The 19,424-nt window shown below is 43.3% G+C and overlaps 1 protein-coding gene across 1 annotated transcript in view; it reads left to right on the top strand.

Moving 5' to 3' along the window:
* Nucleotides 1-18,842, top strand: part of XKR8 (XK related 8) — a 35,964-nt gene extending 17,122 nt beyond the window's left edge. The window contains exons 2-3 of the mRNA XM_040338041.1: nt 11,796-11,989; nt 17,573-18,842. Coding sequence (XP_040193975.1) covers nt 11,796-11,989; nt 17,573-18,255 — 877 coding nt within the window. The 3' untranslated portion in view covers nt 18,256-18,842. The remainder of the gene's footprint in view (nt 1-11,795; nt 11,990-17,572) is intronic.
* The last annotated feature ends 582 nt before the right edge of the window (nt 18,843-19,424 follow it).

Below are 19,424 nucleotides of genomic sequence, written 5' to 3'. Positions count from 1 at the left end.
GATCACTCTGGATGAACTGCAGAGATCTACAGCTGAGGTGGGAGACTCTGTCCATAGGACAACAATCAGTCGTATACTGCACAAATCTGGCCTTTATGGAAGAGTGGCAAGAAGAAAGCCATTTCTTAAAGATATCCATAAAAAGTGTCGTTTAAAGTTTGCCACAAGCCACCCGGGAGACACACCAAACATGTGGAAGAAGACGCTCTGGTCAGATGAAACCAAAATCAAACTTTTTGGCAACATTGCAAAACGTTATGTTTTGGCGTAAAAGCAACACAGCTCATCACCCTAAACACACCATCCCCACTGTCAAACATGGTGGTGGCAGCATCATGGTTTGGGCTTGCTTTTCCTCAGCAGGGACAGGGAAGATGGTTAAAATTGATGGGAAGATGGATGGAGCCAAATACAGGACCATTCTGGAAGAAAACCTGATGGAGTCTGAAAAAGACCTGAGACTGGGACGGAGATTTGTCTTCCAACAAGACAATGATCCAAAACATAAAGCAAAATCTACAATGGAATGGTTCACAAATAAACATATCCAGGTGTTAGAATGGCCAAGTCAAAGTCCAGACCTGAATCCAATCGAGAATCTGTGGAAAGAACTGAAAACTGCTGTTCACAAACGCTCTCCATCCAACCTCACTGAGCTCGAGCTGTTTTGCAAGGAGGAATGGGCAAAAATTTCAGTCTCTCGATGTGCAAAACTGATAGAGACATACCCCAAGCGACTTAAGCTGTAATCGCAGCAAAAGGTGGCGCTACAAAGTATTAACTTAAGAGGGCTGAATAATTTTGCACGCCCAATTTTTCAGTTTTTTATTTTTTTTAAAAGTTTGAAATATCCAATAAATTTCGTTCCACTTTATGATTGTGTCCGACTTGTTGTTGATTCTTCAAAAAAAATTACAGTTTTATATCTTTGTTTGAAGCCTGAAATGTGGCAAAAGGTCGCAAAGTTTAAGGGGGCCGAATACTTTCGCAAGGCACTGTATATGGTTTTGGTAAATCTAAAGGAAAAAAATCTAAAGAAATATGTATAGTATGTATGGCCCCTTGGAAGAAATTGATTGACAAATTTCTGTCAAAGGAACGTGCTGGAAAAAATTTCTTTGACCAGTGTAGATGGTGAGTGCAGCTGTCAGAATACAACGTCCTCAGCAGGGAAGATTACTTCATTCACCTCCATTCTGTTACTGGAGGAATCTGTTAGTTTTTCACCTTGATCTGACAGTTTCCAGGGATTGTTTACATCCTGCACTGCAGGAAACCGTGTATGGCCAGCTTACAGATGTGTGTTTTTTTTTTTTTTTTAATGGGAACATTAGTTCTAAGCAGAAAGGGAGGCATTTTAAGCTTTTGAAAAAAAATCTGTATTTAGAACTCCACTGTAGGTTGTTGTACAGTATAAAAGTGTAACTATGGCCAAAATAAAAAAATGACATACTGTATATGATACAGTCTATCACTAGCAATAACACCGTGGTCTTTGTTTCTCAGTCCTTTCTGTAACATAGTTTTACTACCTGGCGATTCAGCCAGCAAGGCCCCTTTCACACCCTTTGTCAGTTTCAGGCAGACCTGATCGAACCCTCCAGTCTCTTCTATGGAGTGGCGGATGTCCGCTAACACCCGCCGCTATCCAATCTGATCCTTTTTGCCAAAAACAGTGACACCTGCTCTACAATTATTGACCCTTCTGGTTTAAGGGAGATATCTATTGGATCATTACACATTGACTGTTTGCAGTTCATGTACCAAGCCTAATCCAGATTGGAGTTTCCACCCTCCCTTCCCCTCGTTGTGCCTCAGTGGTGTGTATGAAGGGTGTGTATGACTGTGGAGCTTTCCTTACCTGCACCTGACAACGTTGTCTTTAAATTACCTGCACTGGTGGTAGTTTGTTATTTTCAACATTATTTAATAAAGCCTTTATTTACTTAAGAGAATTTTTTATTTTTTTTCTAATCATACTTATTTCGGTGGATGCTGCATCTGTCCCCCGGCGTCTCTGCACTGAGAACCGATCCACCGAACACCACGATGGCTCGGTTCTCACTCCTCCCCGAGCAGAGTGATACTGACTGTCAGTCAGCATCGCTTCTGCTTTACTTCTCCGCGTTCATTGGAGTGCTGAGCCATGGAGGGGCAGGGAGCGGCCGTCTCAGTGGCTCAATGAGATGCTGTGACCCAGAGGAGAAGCCCAGCCTAAAAAGCTCCTCCTTTAATCTATGGTGTATCTGTATAAGGTAATTTTGGGGATCTGTAATCTTCTTTTTTTTTTTTGGATGGTGTTTTTTTTCCTTAAAGAAGACCATACCTGTTGTGATCAGGAGGTATATGGATTTACGGGCTGGGGATAATGCCAAGCAATTGGGGAACCTACTTTATTACAGGGAGGTACTGCAGGGGTGATTTTTATCCTTTTTATATATTTAAAGCGGTGGTTCGCCCTTAAATGCAAGTTTCTAGCAAGAAATACAGCATAGTAGCGTGAGCTACAGTATGCCTTTATTTATTTTAAATGCGCCGTACTCACTGTTTAATCCCGGAGATAAGTTTCAGGCTCCCCGCGGGGAATGGGCGTTCCTAGTCAGAGGGGACAATGATTGACAGCCAGCTATTGTGCGTCACGCCTCCCGAGTAGGACACGGCGCTTTACGGCGCCTGCGCACAGACATCGGAGCTGACTGCGCAGGTGCCGTGAAGAGCCACGTCCTATTTCGGCTATTTCCGTGAGGCGTGACGCGCCATAGCCGGCCGTCAATCATGTTCCCCTCTGACTAGGAACGCCTACTAGACTGAAACTTATCTCCGGGATATCACAGTGAGTACGGCGCAAAAAAATAAAACAAAGGCATACTGTAGCTCACGCTAGTATGCTAGATGGCATGTTAGAAAATATTTTTTTTTTCTTAGGGTGAACCCCCGCTTTAAGTACGGTCCATTTCCATCTGATTGCCCCATAGAGGAGAGCCGGACTGTGTCCCCTCTGCATAGCGGAGCGGGCACGAGTCTGTCATCCGCCTGACCAGTGGAGAGCCCAAAGGGGTCTTACTCTGTTGTTTTTCTACCAGTACTAGCTGTCCTGCATATGTAGTAGTTATAAGGTTGAGACAAACTAACACTGACAGGGGTGTTTTACAATGATCAGCTTTTATTCATTTATGTAAAACCTTTATCCCAAAAAGAAAAAAAAAAAGCTATTGCTGTAACTACTTAAAAATCGATTGAGTTGGGCTTTACATTATTATTCGCTAATGTAAAGTCCATCTAAATCTTTTAGTCCATCCAACACCCTCTTCTCTACTCACTGACCATGCTGCTCTCCAAGGGTGGCTACGTTGTTCTTGTATAGGTGCGATGGAGAAGTAAGGGGTGTTACTGGTTGATCAGCAGATAACAATAAAGTAATAAAAGCCTGAAAAAAGAATAACAGATGCAGCCACCACATCCAGTGATAAGCTACAATATATAACATTTTTGTTTTTAGATTTAGTTATGCTTTAAAGCGGAGTTCCACCCAAAAGTGGAACATCCGCTTTAAGCACTCCTTGCCCCCTTACATGCCACATTTGGCTTGTAGTTTTTGTTTTTTGGTGGGGGTGCTTGGTTTTCAGTGGAACTTCCTGTCCCACTTCCTGCTTCCACCTAGGGGCCGCCTAGGTGACTCCCCCTATGCGGCTCCTCCCTCTCGACAATCTTCTGGAACACATCACAGGTCCCAGAAGATTGCCTGTCCACTGGGAGAGCACAGCGCGACTCGTGTATGCGCAGTGTGTGCCCAGCTGTGAAGCCGATAGCTGTCACGACCGGGTGCCCACAGTGGCTATGATGGTGATCCAGCCAGTAAGGCCCCTTTCACACAGGTTTATTAATCACAACAGAAGCTAATCTGTGGGTGCCAAGCACTGAATACACACCGATCGTTGGTAAAGCACACATAAAAGAGATCTGCCTATATAAACAAGGCAGATCTCCATTCTAACAGGGGGAAAGGGATGGATTTTGTGTCCCTGCAAAGCAGGGAATACAATCCAGCACTTCCCCCTAGTAAAAGCAGCACACATGTCACAAAAACACTGGCTAGGCACACAGTTAACCCTTTGATTGCCCTAGATGTATAACCTCTTCTCAGCCAGTGTCATTAGTACAGTGACCGTGTATATTTTTAGCACTGATCACTGTACTAGTGTCACTGGTTAATTTAGTGTCCAATTGCCGCAAATATTGCAGTCCCACTGTAAGTCGCCGATCGCCGCCATTACTAGTATAAAAAATAAAAATTCAATAAATATATGCCATGGCTTGTAGACGCTATAACATTGCGTAAACCAATAAATATACACTTATTTGGATTTTTTTTTTTTTACCAAAAACATGTAGCTAAATACATATTGGTCTAAATTTTGGATATGTTTTATAGCAGAAAGTTAAAAATATTGGTTATTTTTCCAACTTGTCAATCTTTTTTTGTTTATTGCGAAAAAATAAAAACAGTGGTGATCAAATACCACCAAAAGCATGCTATATTTGTTGGACCCCCCCCCCCCCCCCAAAAGGTGCCAAATGTTGCAGTGTAGGGAGGAGGGGGGAGGGGTTGGGGTTGGCAGACAAGTGGAGCTTCCCTTTTGGATGGAGCGCCACTTTAAGCTAGTAAGGGAGAATTTGTGAGGATCAATGTTGTCCTCCTTTTTAGGACCCTAAACAGTAGATGGCAGACAGTGTCAAAATGTATATTGTAGATCACTATGTGACAATTTGCAGTACTGCATTATGTATAAAACATATAGCACACTATACAAAGTGGAGCATTAAGAAGTACCTAATATGCTGCACCGTATGCAGAATAAGAGTCCAGGGTATGTATTGTAGGTAACATGGGGTATTGCAGCACAGTATTAGAGGGAACAGGCACGGATTATTTTATTCTAGATTTGGTACAATTCATCAATGGTTGCTGGATGGGGAGGAAGGAAATTTGCTGGGACAGAATGAGGGGAAGATATAGAAGCCAGAAGTGAGATTTGGAGGTGGAGGACACAGTGGGACCTGGATTTCTTTAGGATGTAGTTTAGAAGAAAGCGATTGATGAGTGCAGAATGTGGATGGGTAGTCATTGCTTTGTTTTCATAACAGCCATTGTCAGGACCTGTAGTTCTCAGAATGGAAGGTTGTAGTTCCGGTGTCCACCAGCGGGGTTTCTGGGAGGTTATATTTAGTTCCTCCTGTACATTTACCTTGTTTCCTTGTTTTTTCCTTCTAGCTAGACCAGGGGTCTCAAACTCAAATTACCTGAGGGCCACAAGACAAGTTTTCATATGCCATGGGGGGCCGCATGCAAACTTTCAAACTTCAAAAACAACAGTACTGGTGTCAGCGAACACATTATTAACCCCCAGCACTGGTGTCAGCGAGCGCATTATTACCACCAGCACTGGTGTAAGTCAGGGTTTGACAAATTTGCTTGGAATCTAGGAGCCAGCTAAAAAAGTTAGGAGCCAGAAAACGCACCCCGTCCCGACGAGCTTGCGCGCAGAAGCGAACACATACGTGAGCAGCGCCTGCATATGTAAACGGTGTTCAAAGCACACATGTGAGGTATCGCCGCGATTGGTAGAGTGAGAGCAATAATTCTAGCTCCTCTGTAACTTAAAACATGCAACCTGTAGATTTTTTTAAACGTCGCCTATGAAGATTTTAAAGGGTAAAAAAGTTTGTCGGCATTCCACAAGCGGACACAATTTTGAAGCGTGACATGTTGGGTATGAATTTACTCGGCGTAACATTATCTTTCATAATATTAAAAAAAATGGGGATAACTTTACTGTTGTCTTATTTTTTAATTAAAAAAAAGTGTAATTTTTTCCCAAAAAAGTGCGCTTGTAAGACCGCTGCGCAAATACGGCGTAACAGAAAGTATTGCAAAGATCGCTATTTTATTCTCTAGGGTGTTAGGATAAAAAATATATATAATGTTTGGGCGTTCTAATTAGAGGGAAGAATATGGCAGTGAAAATAGTGGTAATAACTTGTAATACCAACGGCTCACCACCAGATGGCGCCAGCTAAAAAAAAAAAATTCCACCCTACCTGCGGGCCATTTGTAACTGATCCGCGGGCCGCAAATGGCCCGCGGGCCGCAAATGGCCCGCGGGCCGGTACTTTGAGACCACTGAGCTAGACACTGCTCACCAATTTATCCTGTCCCTGCTCCTAATCATGCTCTTGCACTGCATCCTGTACCCTGCTGCCTTGTATCTGCTCCCCTTGTTCCTGATTCCTGTTCTGGTTTTCCCCCTTAATACTACTGTTTTTCTGTGTTCCACATTTTGTATATATTGTATATACAGGTGGTTCTCAAAATATTAGCATATTGTGATAAAGTTCATTATTTTCTGTAATGTACTGATAAACATTAGACTTTCATATATTTAAGATTCATTACACACAACTGAAGTAGTTCAAGCCTTTTTATTGTTTTAATATTGATGATTTTGGCATAAAGCTCATGAAAACACAAACTTCCTATCTCAAAAAATTAGCATATCATGAAAAGGTTCTCAAAACGAGCTCTTAACCTAATCATCTGAATCAACTAATTAACTCTAAACACCTGCAAAAGATTCCTGAGGCTTTTAAAAACTCCCAGCCTGGTTCCAGAAGGCCATCATTGACACTAGGGTTGTCCCGATACCGATACTAGTATCGGTATCGGGACCGATTCCGAGTATTTGCGGGAGTACTCGTACTCGCGCAAATACCCCCGATACCCAAATAGAATACTCCCCCGCCGCCGTTGCGGCGACGCCGCATCCCGCCGCCGGTCGCCGCATCCCCGCTGCCGCCGACTGTGTAATACGCGGCGGGAACATTACAGCTTTGAATAGCTGTAATGATTCGCATCGCGCATAGACACTCCCCCTTTCTCGGGTGAACTGTCCAATCCCGAGCAAGGGGGAGTGTCTATACGCAGCGCGAATCGTTACAGCTTTAGCTGTTATGTTCCCATGTTCCCGCGCATATTACGAGTCGGCGCTCGGCGGCAGCGGGATACAGGTAAGGGGGACATCGCTGGATATGGGGGGGACAATGTCTGCATATGGGGGAGACGATAGCTGCATGGGGGGACACGATAGCTGCATGGGGGGACAATGTCTGCATATGGGGGAGACGATAGCTGCATGGGGGGACAATGTCTGCATATGGGGGAGACGATAGCTGCATGGGGGGACAATGTCTGCATATGGGGGAGACGATGGCTGCATATGGGGGACAATGGCTGGATATGATAGCTGCATGGGGGGACGATGGCTGTATATGGGGGGAGACGATAGCTGCATGGGGGGACAATGTCTGCATATGGGGGAGACAATGGCTGTATATGGGGGGACAATGTCTGCATATGGGGGAGACGATGGCTGCATGGGGGGACGATGGCTGTATATGGGGGGAGACGATAGCTGCATGGGGGGACAATGTCTGCATATGGGGGAAACAATGGCTGTATATGGGGGGACAATGTCTGCATATGGGAGACAATGGCTGGATATGGGGGAGACAATGGCTGTATATGGGGGGGACAATGGCTGTATATGGGAGACAATGGCTGTATATGGGAGACAATGGCTGTATATGGGAGACAATGGCTGGATATGGGAGACATGGCTGGATATGGGGGAGACAATGGCTGTAAATAGGGGGGACAATGGCTGTATATGGGGGAGACAATGGCTGTATATGGGGGGGACAATGGCTGTATATGGGGGGGACAATGGCTGTATATGGGGGGGACAATGGCTGTATATGGGGGGGACAATGGCTGGATATGGGAGACAATGGCTGGATATGGGGGAGACAATGGCTGCATATGGGGGACATGGCTGTATATGGGGGGACAATGGCTGTATATGGGAGACAATGGCTGCATTTGGGGACACATTTAAAAATAAGTATCGGTATTCGGTATCGGCGACTACTTGAAAAACAGTATCGGTACTCGTATGAATACAATGTAATATAGCATGTATTGGCAGTTGATGATTTGGGTTTAATGACACTTTTTTTTTTTTTTTTAACAGAAAAGTTTTTATTAATCTCGAACGGGAGAGTAGTTTCCTTATACAGTACAGTTACAGTGGGGCAAAAAAGTATTTAGTCAGCCACCAATTGTGCAAGTTCTCCCACTTAAAAAGATGAGAGAGGCCCGTAATTGTCATCATAGGTATAACTCAACTATGAGAGACAAAATGTGGAAACAAATCCAGACAATCTCATTGTCTGATTTGGAAATAATTTATTTGCAAGATGGTGATTAAGCACTGAGCTACGGTGTGAAACGCGTCGGCTTGCATCTGGTTTTTGCTGTGGCATGTATTGTTTGTGATTTGATTTTACAATAAAAGGAACAATTTTTTGAGTGCGGCTGTCCAAGTCTTCCCCTTTGTTTTTGCACAGTAGAGCCCGTTGAAGTCTATGGGGCTTGTTTCCCTTCATCTCCTGGATGGAGTCAGAGATAGACGGACCCCATAGTCTTCTATGGAGCTCTACTGCACACGTGTGGCCAGGACACAGAAGACATAAAGCTTGGGTTGTAAACAATCCTCGGAGGCTGTGGCTGTAAGATCAGGGCAAGTATGAATCTCTGGCCGGGGGGAGAATAGGGATAATAATTGGGTCACCCTAAAGAAGCAAACGGGATAAGTGATGTGCGCTTATCCTTTAGGGCAGGGCTTCACAAATTTGCTTAGAATCTAGGAGCCAGCTAAAAAAGTTAGGAGACAGTTTTTTTAAATCTGCTGCCCAGCGCCCACTACTGCATGTTCTGGGCGTCGGGCAATAAGAATTGCTCACGCTTGATGCCAAGTAAAAAAAAAAGACAGGAAAAAAAAGAGGCTGCACTAATGGGCACTGATGGCCACGGACAGGTGGCACTGAGGGACACTGACATGCGATACCGATAGGCGGTACTCCTGGCGATAAGGGAAGATCAACTGATCAAGCCAGCAACCTCATCCCCAGCTGTCCAACTGGAAAGATGATGTCGGAGGTGGGCGGGCAGTGTAACCCAGGCTCCAAGTTGCAATTTTGAGTCGCCATTGCGACCTGGCGCCTGGATTTTGTCGAGCCCTTCTTTAGGGAGTATGTACAGGGATTGTATTCTGATTCCAATGTGTGTAGTTGGCCTCAGAATGAAGGTGGTCTTAAACATGTTAGTTCGTTTTTAATGCCTATTTTGCCACCTTATTTATAAGGCTCTACAGGCAATCCCCGAACTACAAACATCTGACTTGCGTACGACTTGTATTATAAGAACAGAGGCAGCATGATGGCACGCTGGTCCCAGGAACCACCGGGTGCCCATCTTGCTGCTCTCGGCATGCTGTACCTACTGTCCGGCTGACCTGTTGGCAATCCCACATCACTGCATGGCCAGTTAACCCTTCCTTGTGCTATCCAAAACTTAAAATAGATTTTTTGTCTGGAGGTAACTTAAAGGATCAGGTCACTAAAGGAATTTTTTTTTTTTAGCTAAATAGCTTCCTTTACCTTACTGCAGTCCTGGTTTCATGTCCTCATTGTTCGTTTTTGCTCTGATGTTGCTGTAATCCTTCATGGGAGCTTTCGCTCTGTGGCACCAATCAAGGGGGTGTGATTACTGTGTGTCTCAACAGCAATCGGTTTCGTTTTACAAACCATCACTGCCCTGTATTGGCTCTTTGTCTCTGTTCATCACAGAAGCATGAAACTAGATGCAAAAACAAAACTGAAACTCTGGGTACATTATATGATTGATTTTTATCTATTTTTAATCATTTTTAAAAGGAATCCGTTAACTATTATGTCTCTATACCCTGTAAACAGTCATTTCAGCAAAACATTTTTTCCTTTACAACTCCTTTAAGTTGAATTTTTATGTAAGTTGCAACAGGTACATCTTGTTTGTGACCCGGGGACTGCCTGTTCTTGTTTTGCTAGACAATTTGTTAGCTAGGTTTATTTTATACAGGATTAACTAAGAGCCGGTTCACACAGGGGCGACCTGGAATCCGACTTGAAGTTGCCCCAAGTCGTGTGGTTGAGAAAATCAATGGAAGTGAATGGAGCATCTTAATACACACTACTGCAGTCGCTCCGACTTCAGAAAAGGTTCCTGTACTACTTCAATCCGACTTGTAGGCGACTTGTACCCATTGATTTCAATGGAAGTCGCCTCAGAAGTCGGATCACTGTCTTAACTGAAGCAACACTACAGGAAGATAAACATTTCTCAGGCAAACCCCTCCCTCCCACAGAGCTGATTGTTGTTTGATTGGCCACTGGAAAGCCTCCTGTCCTGGAGGCGACTTGAAGTTGCCTTGTAAGTTGCCTGATGATTCATACTCAAGTCGTATCCAAGTTGCCTCCCAAAGTTGTGCTGGAAGTCGTGTTGCCCTGTGTGAATGGGCTCTAAATATTTTGTTTTATATTTAACTACTTAACCCCCGGAACATATTGCTGCCCAAAGACCAGAGGACTTTTTGCGATTCGGGACTGCGCCGCTTTAACTGACAATTGCGCGGTCGTGCGACGTGGCTCCCAAACAAAATTGGCGTCCTTTTTTTCCCACAAATAGAGCTTTCTTTTGGTGGTATTTGATCACCTCTGCGGTTTTTATTTTTTGCGCTATAAACAAAAATAGAGCGACAATTTAAAAAAAAATTAATATTTTTTACTTTTTGCTGTAATAAATATCCCCCAAAAATATATAAAAAAACTTTTTTTTTCCTCAGTTTAGGCCGATACGTATTCTTCTACATATTTTTCGTAAAAAAAATCGCAATAAGCGTTTATTGATTGGTTTGCGCAAAAGTTATAGCGTTTACAAAATAGGGGGTATTTTTATGGCATTTTTATTAATATTTTTTTTACTAGTAATGGCGGCGATCAGCGATTTTTTTTTTCGGTATTGCGACATTATGGCGGACACTTCGGACATTTTTGACACATTTTTGGGACCATTGGCATTTTTATAGCGATCAGTGCTATAAAAATGCATTAGATTACTATAAAAATGCCACTGGCAGTGAAGGGGTTAACACTAGGGGGCGGGGAAGGGGTTAAGTATGCCTGGGTGTGTTCTTACTGTGGGGGGGGGGGTGGCCTCACTTGGGGAAACACTGATTTTCTGTTCATACATTGTATGAACAGAAAATCAGCATTTCCCCTGCTGACAGGAACGAGAGCTGTGTGTTTACACACACAGCTCCCGTTCCCCGCTCTGTACCGAGCGATCGCGTGTGCCCGGCGGCGATCGCGCCCGCCGGGCACACGCACGGGAGTCGGGGGCGAGCGGGGAGCGCGCGCGCGCGCCTCCGGCGGCGCGCACGCGCCCCCTAGTGGCGGCTATACGATAGGACGTATAGCTACGGGCTCTCGCCCAGGAGAGCCGACCTGCCGCCGTATAATGACGGTGGCTGGTCGGCTAGTGGTTAAAGAACCAAGTAAAGCAGATGTAAAGTATACAAGATACAAACTTGCATAGTGTTATGATGGCATTACAGAGGTTTTACATTTTTTTTATTCAAAATACTTTTTTTCTTCACTGCTTTGTTAGTGATCAAGTGATTGTTGATCATTTGATTGCTATCGTCTCTGTTTATAAGGTCTGAAGAAATCGTAAGCGGTTACTCATTTATTTTATTGAAGTGCACTAGAAATAAATTATAATGTGCTATTTTAAAGGAACATGACCTGCAATATATATGGTTTTGTATTTGGTGTTTACATTGACTTTAATATTATTACAGGTGTCTACATTCGCTGGAAGTGGGGATAGCTGCATACAGAAGTCCAAAATGTAGCAACTACCAGGAATATGCCTATTTTTTAACTCATGACATTAGCATGATGCGACTTGTAGAGACCTTCCTGGAGAACACTCCTCAACTCATCCTTGTCTTATATGTTATAATACAGCGAGAAACTATACAAACCTTTCAGTGTAAGTAATGCACAACAATGTTTCGTTGCAATAACAGACCACAAAAATGACACATAATACTGTACATTTATAATTTACCAAAGGCCATATATTGTCACGTGGAGATCCCGATAGGTTAAACATGTACAGGCTGTGATGACTGATTGGTCTTTTGTCAAACTTTTATGATAAAACTTACTAATATCACATGGTCAGTACTGTACAGTCATAGCTGTAAACCTCCAAACTGACTGTATAATACAAAGGACCTGTGTCACTCTGAAAAATGAACGCCATTATATAGGTCATGTTTCACATATTATACTGGGTTTCATTCAGTAGACAAACAACTACTTAGCATATTTTTTTTTTTTTATTAATTTATCACTAGATGCATATAATAGCCTTATTAATATCACCAAGTTAAATGTGATCAGGGGCATTTTTCTTTTCTACACTTCATGGTGTCCTGCTATGGGAGGGAGTCAAGTATAGATTTCTGTAAGATATCAATGGAAGTAATTACTCTGCCCTCTTTTTTAATGCTGCATTAAAATTATTACCTGCAGAAAAGTAAGTGGTGGTCATTTAGCAGTTCAGCCAGTGCAAACCAGGTACAGGGGTAAAGGTGGCTGCTGGTTCCAAAACGTTTGTATTGCAAGCAGAAAGATTCCATGGGCATTCAATATAAAAATCCTCCTTGAGATTGGTAAATACAAAATCGGTATTTGGGAGGTGACAGTATCGCTTCTTGAATGCCTGCATACTTCTACTTTGCCACCTCTGAAAAGTGATCCACCACATATTGCTTCGGCTGAGTGTCTAAATCGACACAGGGAGCTGGGCTTGAGTGCCCCCATAGCAAACTGCTTGCTGTGCGGGTACTCAACAGGAGGGAGGAGCCAGGAGCATCGAATAGGGACCTGAGAAGAGGGGGATCTGAGCTGCTTTGTGCAAAACCACTGCACAGAGGAGGTAAGTATAACATGTTTATTATTTTTAACCAAAAAAAAAAAAACAAGACTTTAACCACTTCCTTACTGGGCACTTAAACCCCTTCCTGACCAGAGGACTTTTTGCGATTCGGCACTGCGTCGCTTTAACTGACAATTGCGCGGTCGTGCGACGTGGCTCCCAAACAAAATTAACGTCCTTTTTTCCCCACAAATAGAGCTTTCTTTTGGTGGTATTTGATCACCTCTGCGGTTTTTATTTTTTGCGCTATAAACAAAAATAGAGCGACAATTTTGAAAAAAAAACAACATTTTTTTACTTGTTGCTATAATAAATAGCTCAATTTTTTTTTTACGTTTTTTTTTTATCCTCAGTCTAGGCCGATACGTATTCTACATATTTTTAGTAAAAAAAAAAAATCGCAATAAGCGACTGGTTTGCGCAAAAGTTATAGCGCCTACAAAATAAGGGACAGAATTATTATTATTTTTTTTTTTTACTAGTAATGGCGGCGATCTGCGATTTTTATTGGGACTGCGACGTTATGGCGGACACATCGGACACTTTTGAAACATTTTTGGCGCCATTTACATTTATACTGCAATCAGTGCTATAAATATGCACTAATTACTGTATAAATGTGACTGGCAGGGAAGGGGTTAACACTAGGGGGTGATGAAGGGGTTAAATGTGTAGCCTAATTTGTGTTCTAACTGTGGGGGAAGGGGGGTGACTGGGGGGGGTGACCGATCTGTGTCTCTATGTACTATAAATATGCACTAATTACTGTATAAATGTGACTGGCAGGGAAGGGGTTAACACTAGGGGGTGAGGAAGGGGTTAAATGTGTAGCCTAATGTGTGTTCTAACTGTGGGGGAAGGGGGGTGACTGGGGGGGGTGACCGATCTGTGTCTCTATGACACAGATCCGTCTCCTCTCTCCCCTGACAGCACCGCTGTCTGCGAGAGCCGGGAATGAGAGATGATCTCATATGTAAACATATGAGATCATCTCTCATTGGCCGCACAGATCGCCTAGGAAACGGCCGCTCCGATTGGCCATTCACGGCGATCTGTTTGGACACAGCCAGCACAGCAGTTCCCCGCTGCGCGCTCGGGAGCGCGCGCGGGGAACGTGCAAATGGGGCGGCAGTAAAAAGACGGCCTGTTAGAGATTGGGAGCCGCGCTGAGGCCGTACAAAGTCATACGGCCGTCAGCTAGTGGTTAAAGTGGATGTAAAGCCTCTCCTTTACCCAGTGAACAGCCTCAGATGATACACAGGGATGAAACAAATCTCCCTACATAAGTTTTACTTGTATATCTGCTGTTTTCAGCTTGCTATATTCTTTAGAATTCTTACATCGTGTTCGAATTTTTACTTTCTTATACTGCAGTAGGAGTTTAGTCTTGGCTTACACTGTGTGAGAGCCGATTGGAGAAAAGGCAAACACCCCCACTTCACATAGGTAGAACAACAAAGATAACTGTGCTGCCACAAGACAAGCTCTCTGCTAATCTATTCATAGTACCCACCCCCGACACACATTTCAGGGGGCTTTTATCTCCTGTCTCTGAGAACTTGGCAGAAGTTATCATGATGATAACCGAGGAACGAAACGGCAGAAAGACACGGGACTCCAGACTTTGGAGAGAGACAAACACTACAAATTCATGTGCCCAGGTCAGATTTCATAAATCGGGCATACAGTTGTGGCCAAAAGTTTTGAGAATGACACAAATATTAGTTTTCACAAAGTTTTCTGCTAAACTGTTTTTAGATCTTTGTTTCAGTTGTTTCTGTGATGTAGTGAAATATAATTACACACACTTCATATGTTTCAAAAGCTTTTATCGACAGTTTCATGACATTTATGCAAAGAGTCAGTATTTGCAGTGTTGGCCCTTCTTTTTCATGACCTCTGCAATTCGACTGGGCATGCTCTAAATCAACTTCTGGGCCAATTCCTGACTGATAGCAACCCATTCTTTCATAATCACTTCTTGGAGTTTGTCAGAATTAGTGGGTTTTTGTTTGTCCACCCGCCTCTTGAGGAATGACCACAAGTTCTCAATGGGATTAAGATCTGGGGAGTTTCCAGGCCATAGACCCAAAATGTCAACGTTTTGGTCCCCGAGCCACTTAGTTATCACTTTTGCCTTATGGCACGGTGCTCCATCGTGCTGGAAAATGCATTGTTCTTCACCAAACTGTTGTTGGATTGTTGGAAGAAGTTGCTGTTGGAGGTGTTTTGGTACCATTTTTTATTCATGGCTGTGTTTTTGGGCAAAATTGTGAGTGAGCCCACTCCCTTGGATGAGAAGCAACCCCACACATGAATGGTCTCAGGATGCTTTACTGTTGGCATGACACAGGACTGATGGTAGCGCTCACCTTTTCTTCTCCGGACAAGCCTTTTTCCTGATGCATCAAACAATCGGAAAGAGGCTTCATCGGAGAATATGACTTTGCCCCAGTCCTCAGCAGTCCATTCACCATATTTTCTGCAGAAGATCAATCTGTCCCTGATTTTTTTTTTGGAGAGAAGTGGCTTCTTTGCTGCCCTTCTTGACACCAGGCCATCTTCCAAAAGTCTTCGCCTCACTGTGCGTGCAGATGCGCTCACACCTGCCTGCTGCCATTCCTGAGCAAGCTCTGCACTGGTGGCACTCCGATCCCGCAGCTGAATCCTCTTTTGGAGACGGTCCTGGCGCTTGCTGGACTTTCTTGGGCACCCTGAAGCCTTCTTTACAAATGCAGTGGAAATTGTTTTATGGGATTAAGTTAATTTTCATGGCAAAGAGGAACTTTGCAATTAATTGCAATTCGTCTGATCACTCTTCATAACATTCTGGAGTATATGCAATTTCCCATCTCAAAAACTGAGGCAACAGACTTTGTGAAAATTAGTATTTGCGTCATTCTCAAAACTTTTGGCCCTGGCTGTACATCCCTTTAATGCAATCTATGCATTAAGGTGAAAAACCTTCTGTGCTGCAGCTCCCCCACCTTTTTTTTTACCTGAGCCCATTCCAGCAATATGCAGGAGCGCATCCGCTCCAGCTGGTGTCGCTCTCCTCATTGTACAGATTGACAGCAGCGGGAGCCATTGGCTCTTCCTGCTGCTGTCAATCAAAAGCTGTGGTGCGGGGGATGGGGCCGAGTCCCGTTCTCTGTGTCAGTGAAGTGTCGGAAGTGAGCCTGCAAGGGTGCCCCCAGGGAAAGTGGCTTTCCCTGGGGGCACCAGATAAAGAGGAGGAGCCTGGAGCACAGAAGAAGCGGATTGGAGCTGCTCTGTGCAAAACAATTGCAATGAGCAGGGAAGTATAGACTGTTTCTTTTATTTTTATTTTTTAAATAACAAATATAATGTTAAATCACTTTAAATACTCACACAACCTGGACAGCTGCTAGTCTGCAGAAGGGCTCAATACCAGAGGGTCGAGCAGCCGAAGGTGACCAAGGGTGACTGCAGGAGAACAGGAATTGAGCAAGGATTGAAGTTCCATGGGGTGCTTGCAGTAGTGAGGAGATGCTTTCTCAATGCTGTTTGCTGGGAAAGAGAACAACGGTCTACCCAAAGGAACGACCCAGAATGTTAACCTTTTTTGGGGCAACCAGTCGGAAAAAAGGGAACAATGTTTGGTGCTCGTTGATAAAAAAGAAAAGCAGGGAACCTCCCAGTGCCTGACTCGAACAGCCTGTTTGTTTTTGACTACAGCAATTGCAGTGGCACTGTCCAGCTAACATAACTAAGCCAGTCTAGAAAGTGTTCATGCAGAGCCCAGGGCCTGCAGCTCACTTCCACGCTCACCCTGCAACATCCAGTCTCATGAAATTACATTCATTCTTAAAGGACTCTAGGAAAAAACTGAGGCATGCTGATAGTAGGAGGGGTCATACCCAGGGCTGGCCTACAGTTTCTTTTGTTTGACATGTTCGATCCTCCTGTAGATGATAGTAAAACTCGAAAGTTTGAGAATTCCCATGTCCCTTAAAGCGGGAGTTCACCCATTTATTTATTTTTTTACCTTTTCCCCTTGGATGGATGCTCGTTTTGTCTAGGGGAATCGGCTAGTTGTTTTAAAATATGAGCAGTACTTACCCGTTTTCGAGATGCATCTTCTCCGTCGCTTCCAGGTATGGGTCTTCGGGAGCGGGCGTTCCTTCTTGATTGACAGTCTTCCGAGAGGCTTCCGACGGTCGCATCCATCGCGTCACTAGTAGCCGAAAGAAGCCGAACGTCGGTGCGGCTCTATACTGCGCCTGCGCACCGACGTTCGGCTTCTTTCGGAAAATCGTGACGCGATGGATGCGACCGTCGGAAGCCTCTCGGAAGACTGTCAATCAAAATTGAACGCCCAGTCCCGCAGCCCATACCCGGAAGCGACGGAGAGGATGCATCTCATAAACCGTAAGTACAGCTCATATTTTAAAACAACTAGCCGATTCCCCTAGACAAAACGAGCATGAATCTAAGGGGAAAAAGTATATTGTACGGGTGAACCTCCGCTTTAATGAGCGAGATATTTACCTTAACCAGTGTTCCATACAAACATTGTTTACAGTTTCAAATGTATTTTTACTTCAAATTATATTTCTAGTAAGTTATAAAAAAAAATACACGCTAACTCTAGTTATATTTTTCTAGCTTTCAGCATAATAGTTTCATTGTTCTGCATTAGCTGGGCAATACTGGACTACCACCAGTCCCTAAGACTGTTTCTTAAAGATAAAGAAAAGCTGAACCTTTTATCATCAGGCATTTACTTCCTGTGGAACTTTTGCCTAATTTCATCACGTATCCTGTGTATCACACTATTTACTGTCACCTTTCATTGGATGATTGCTCTGCATTTTGTTGCGGTGTGCCTTGTATTTTTTCTATGGGCGTGCCTGCAGAAGACAAATTTTATGAAGAGTAAACGCCTGGAGCCTTTCTACAGAGCAACAGTAGCTGCGATCCTCTACTTCTCGTGGTTTAACATAGCTGATGGGAGAACAGTCTACAGATGTATTGTCTACCATATGTTTATTACCACAGATTCTGTGTTACTTCTGTTGTCGTGGAAGTATCTGAGGTTTCCATCCTTCATGGATAAGTATGAAAGTTACGTTATTTGGACAGCTGTTTCACTTACTTTTCTAGGTCTAATGACAAGGTTGTTTTATTACTGGTGTGTGCACCCCAATGTGACTAGAGAAACTAAAGAGTACTATGATGAACCTGATGGTATTGGGGAAGGAGCATACATGATGTTTACACCAACATTAAAGAAAAAGTCCTGGAAACAAAATGATCGAATGGTCCACTTGGCGCAGCAAATTTACTAGCAGTATTTCTGTCAAATGTAGAATTGGATTACATTGAAACACACCAGCATATGACCTTTAACACCAATAAAAATGTGTTTGTATAGAACAAACTATGAACAGCTCAGACCCAAATAATAAAGCCCTGGACACGTAAATGAACTTTGCATAAAAATATTGCAATGCCTATGTTTTATTTAGGCAAATTGCAGTAAGGCGTTTAGTATATGCGTTTACTTTTTTGTGGCCATTTCCACATCAGCCTGGCTTTAGGAACCCCCACTGACTTCCTTCCCAGTTGTCTCGCTAAGACAAGGGGTCTTCCTCTTCCTTTTGGGTTCTCTTTTACATTACGAAGAATGAGAAGCTCCTACTACAGCAGGAAATTTCAATAAAGCACCCCAGCGGGGAATTCCTGAATTCTTCTAGCGTTCATCTATAACTAAAATCCCATTTTAGGTGGTCTATTTAATAGATTGTAGTCATGTTCTGTTAAGTTTATAATAATATTTGAAATGCTTGACTGTCAGTATTTTCTATAAGTAAGACAATGGGGTTTATTTACTAAAGGCAAATCCACTTTGCACTACAAGTGCAAACTGCACTTGAAATTACATTGAAAGTGCAGTCGCTGTAAATCTGAGGGGTAGCTCTGAAATGAGGGGAAGCTGCTGATTTTATTATCCAATCATGTGTAAGCTAAAAAAAATTTTTTTATTATTTATTTATTTTCCTTGCATGTCCCCCTCGGATCTACAGTGACTACACTTCCAAGTGCACTTTCAGTGAAATTTCAAGTGCACTTTGCAATTGTAGTGCAAAGTTGATTTGCCTTTAGTAAAATAATCCCCATTGTCTCTGTTGTCTAGAAATGCAAAACAAATTCAGTTTCTCTGCTATTACAATGTCCTGTTCAAAATCCTAGATTACATTTTCCAGATGTATTGCATTATCAGTGTTCCGCAAACAAAAAGGTAAATCATATGCAGCTTGTAATAAACATATTTAAATAATTTGTTTACAATATACACCAATCAGCCATAACTTTATGGCCACCCACCTAATATTGAAAAGGTCCCACTTTTGCCACCAAAACAGCCCCAACCTGGGCACCACTAGGCCTCTGAAGGTATGATGTGGTGTCTAGTTGCAAGATGGGGCCTCCATGGCTTGGACTTGTTTTCTGAGTA

Source organism: Rana temporaria, chromosome 2 (assembly GCF_905171775.1).
Source record: "Rana temporaria chromosome 2, aRanTem1.1, whole genome shotgun sequence".
Lineage (NCBI taxonomy): Eukaryota > Metazoa > Chordata > Amphibia > Anura > Ranidae > Rana > Rana temporaria.
Note: the sequence above shows the minus strand (reverse complement) of the source record. Positions and strands in the feature narration are given on the sequence as shown.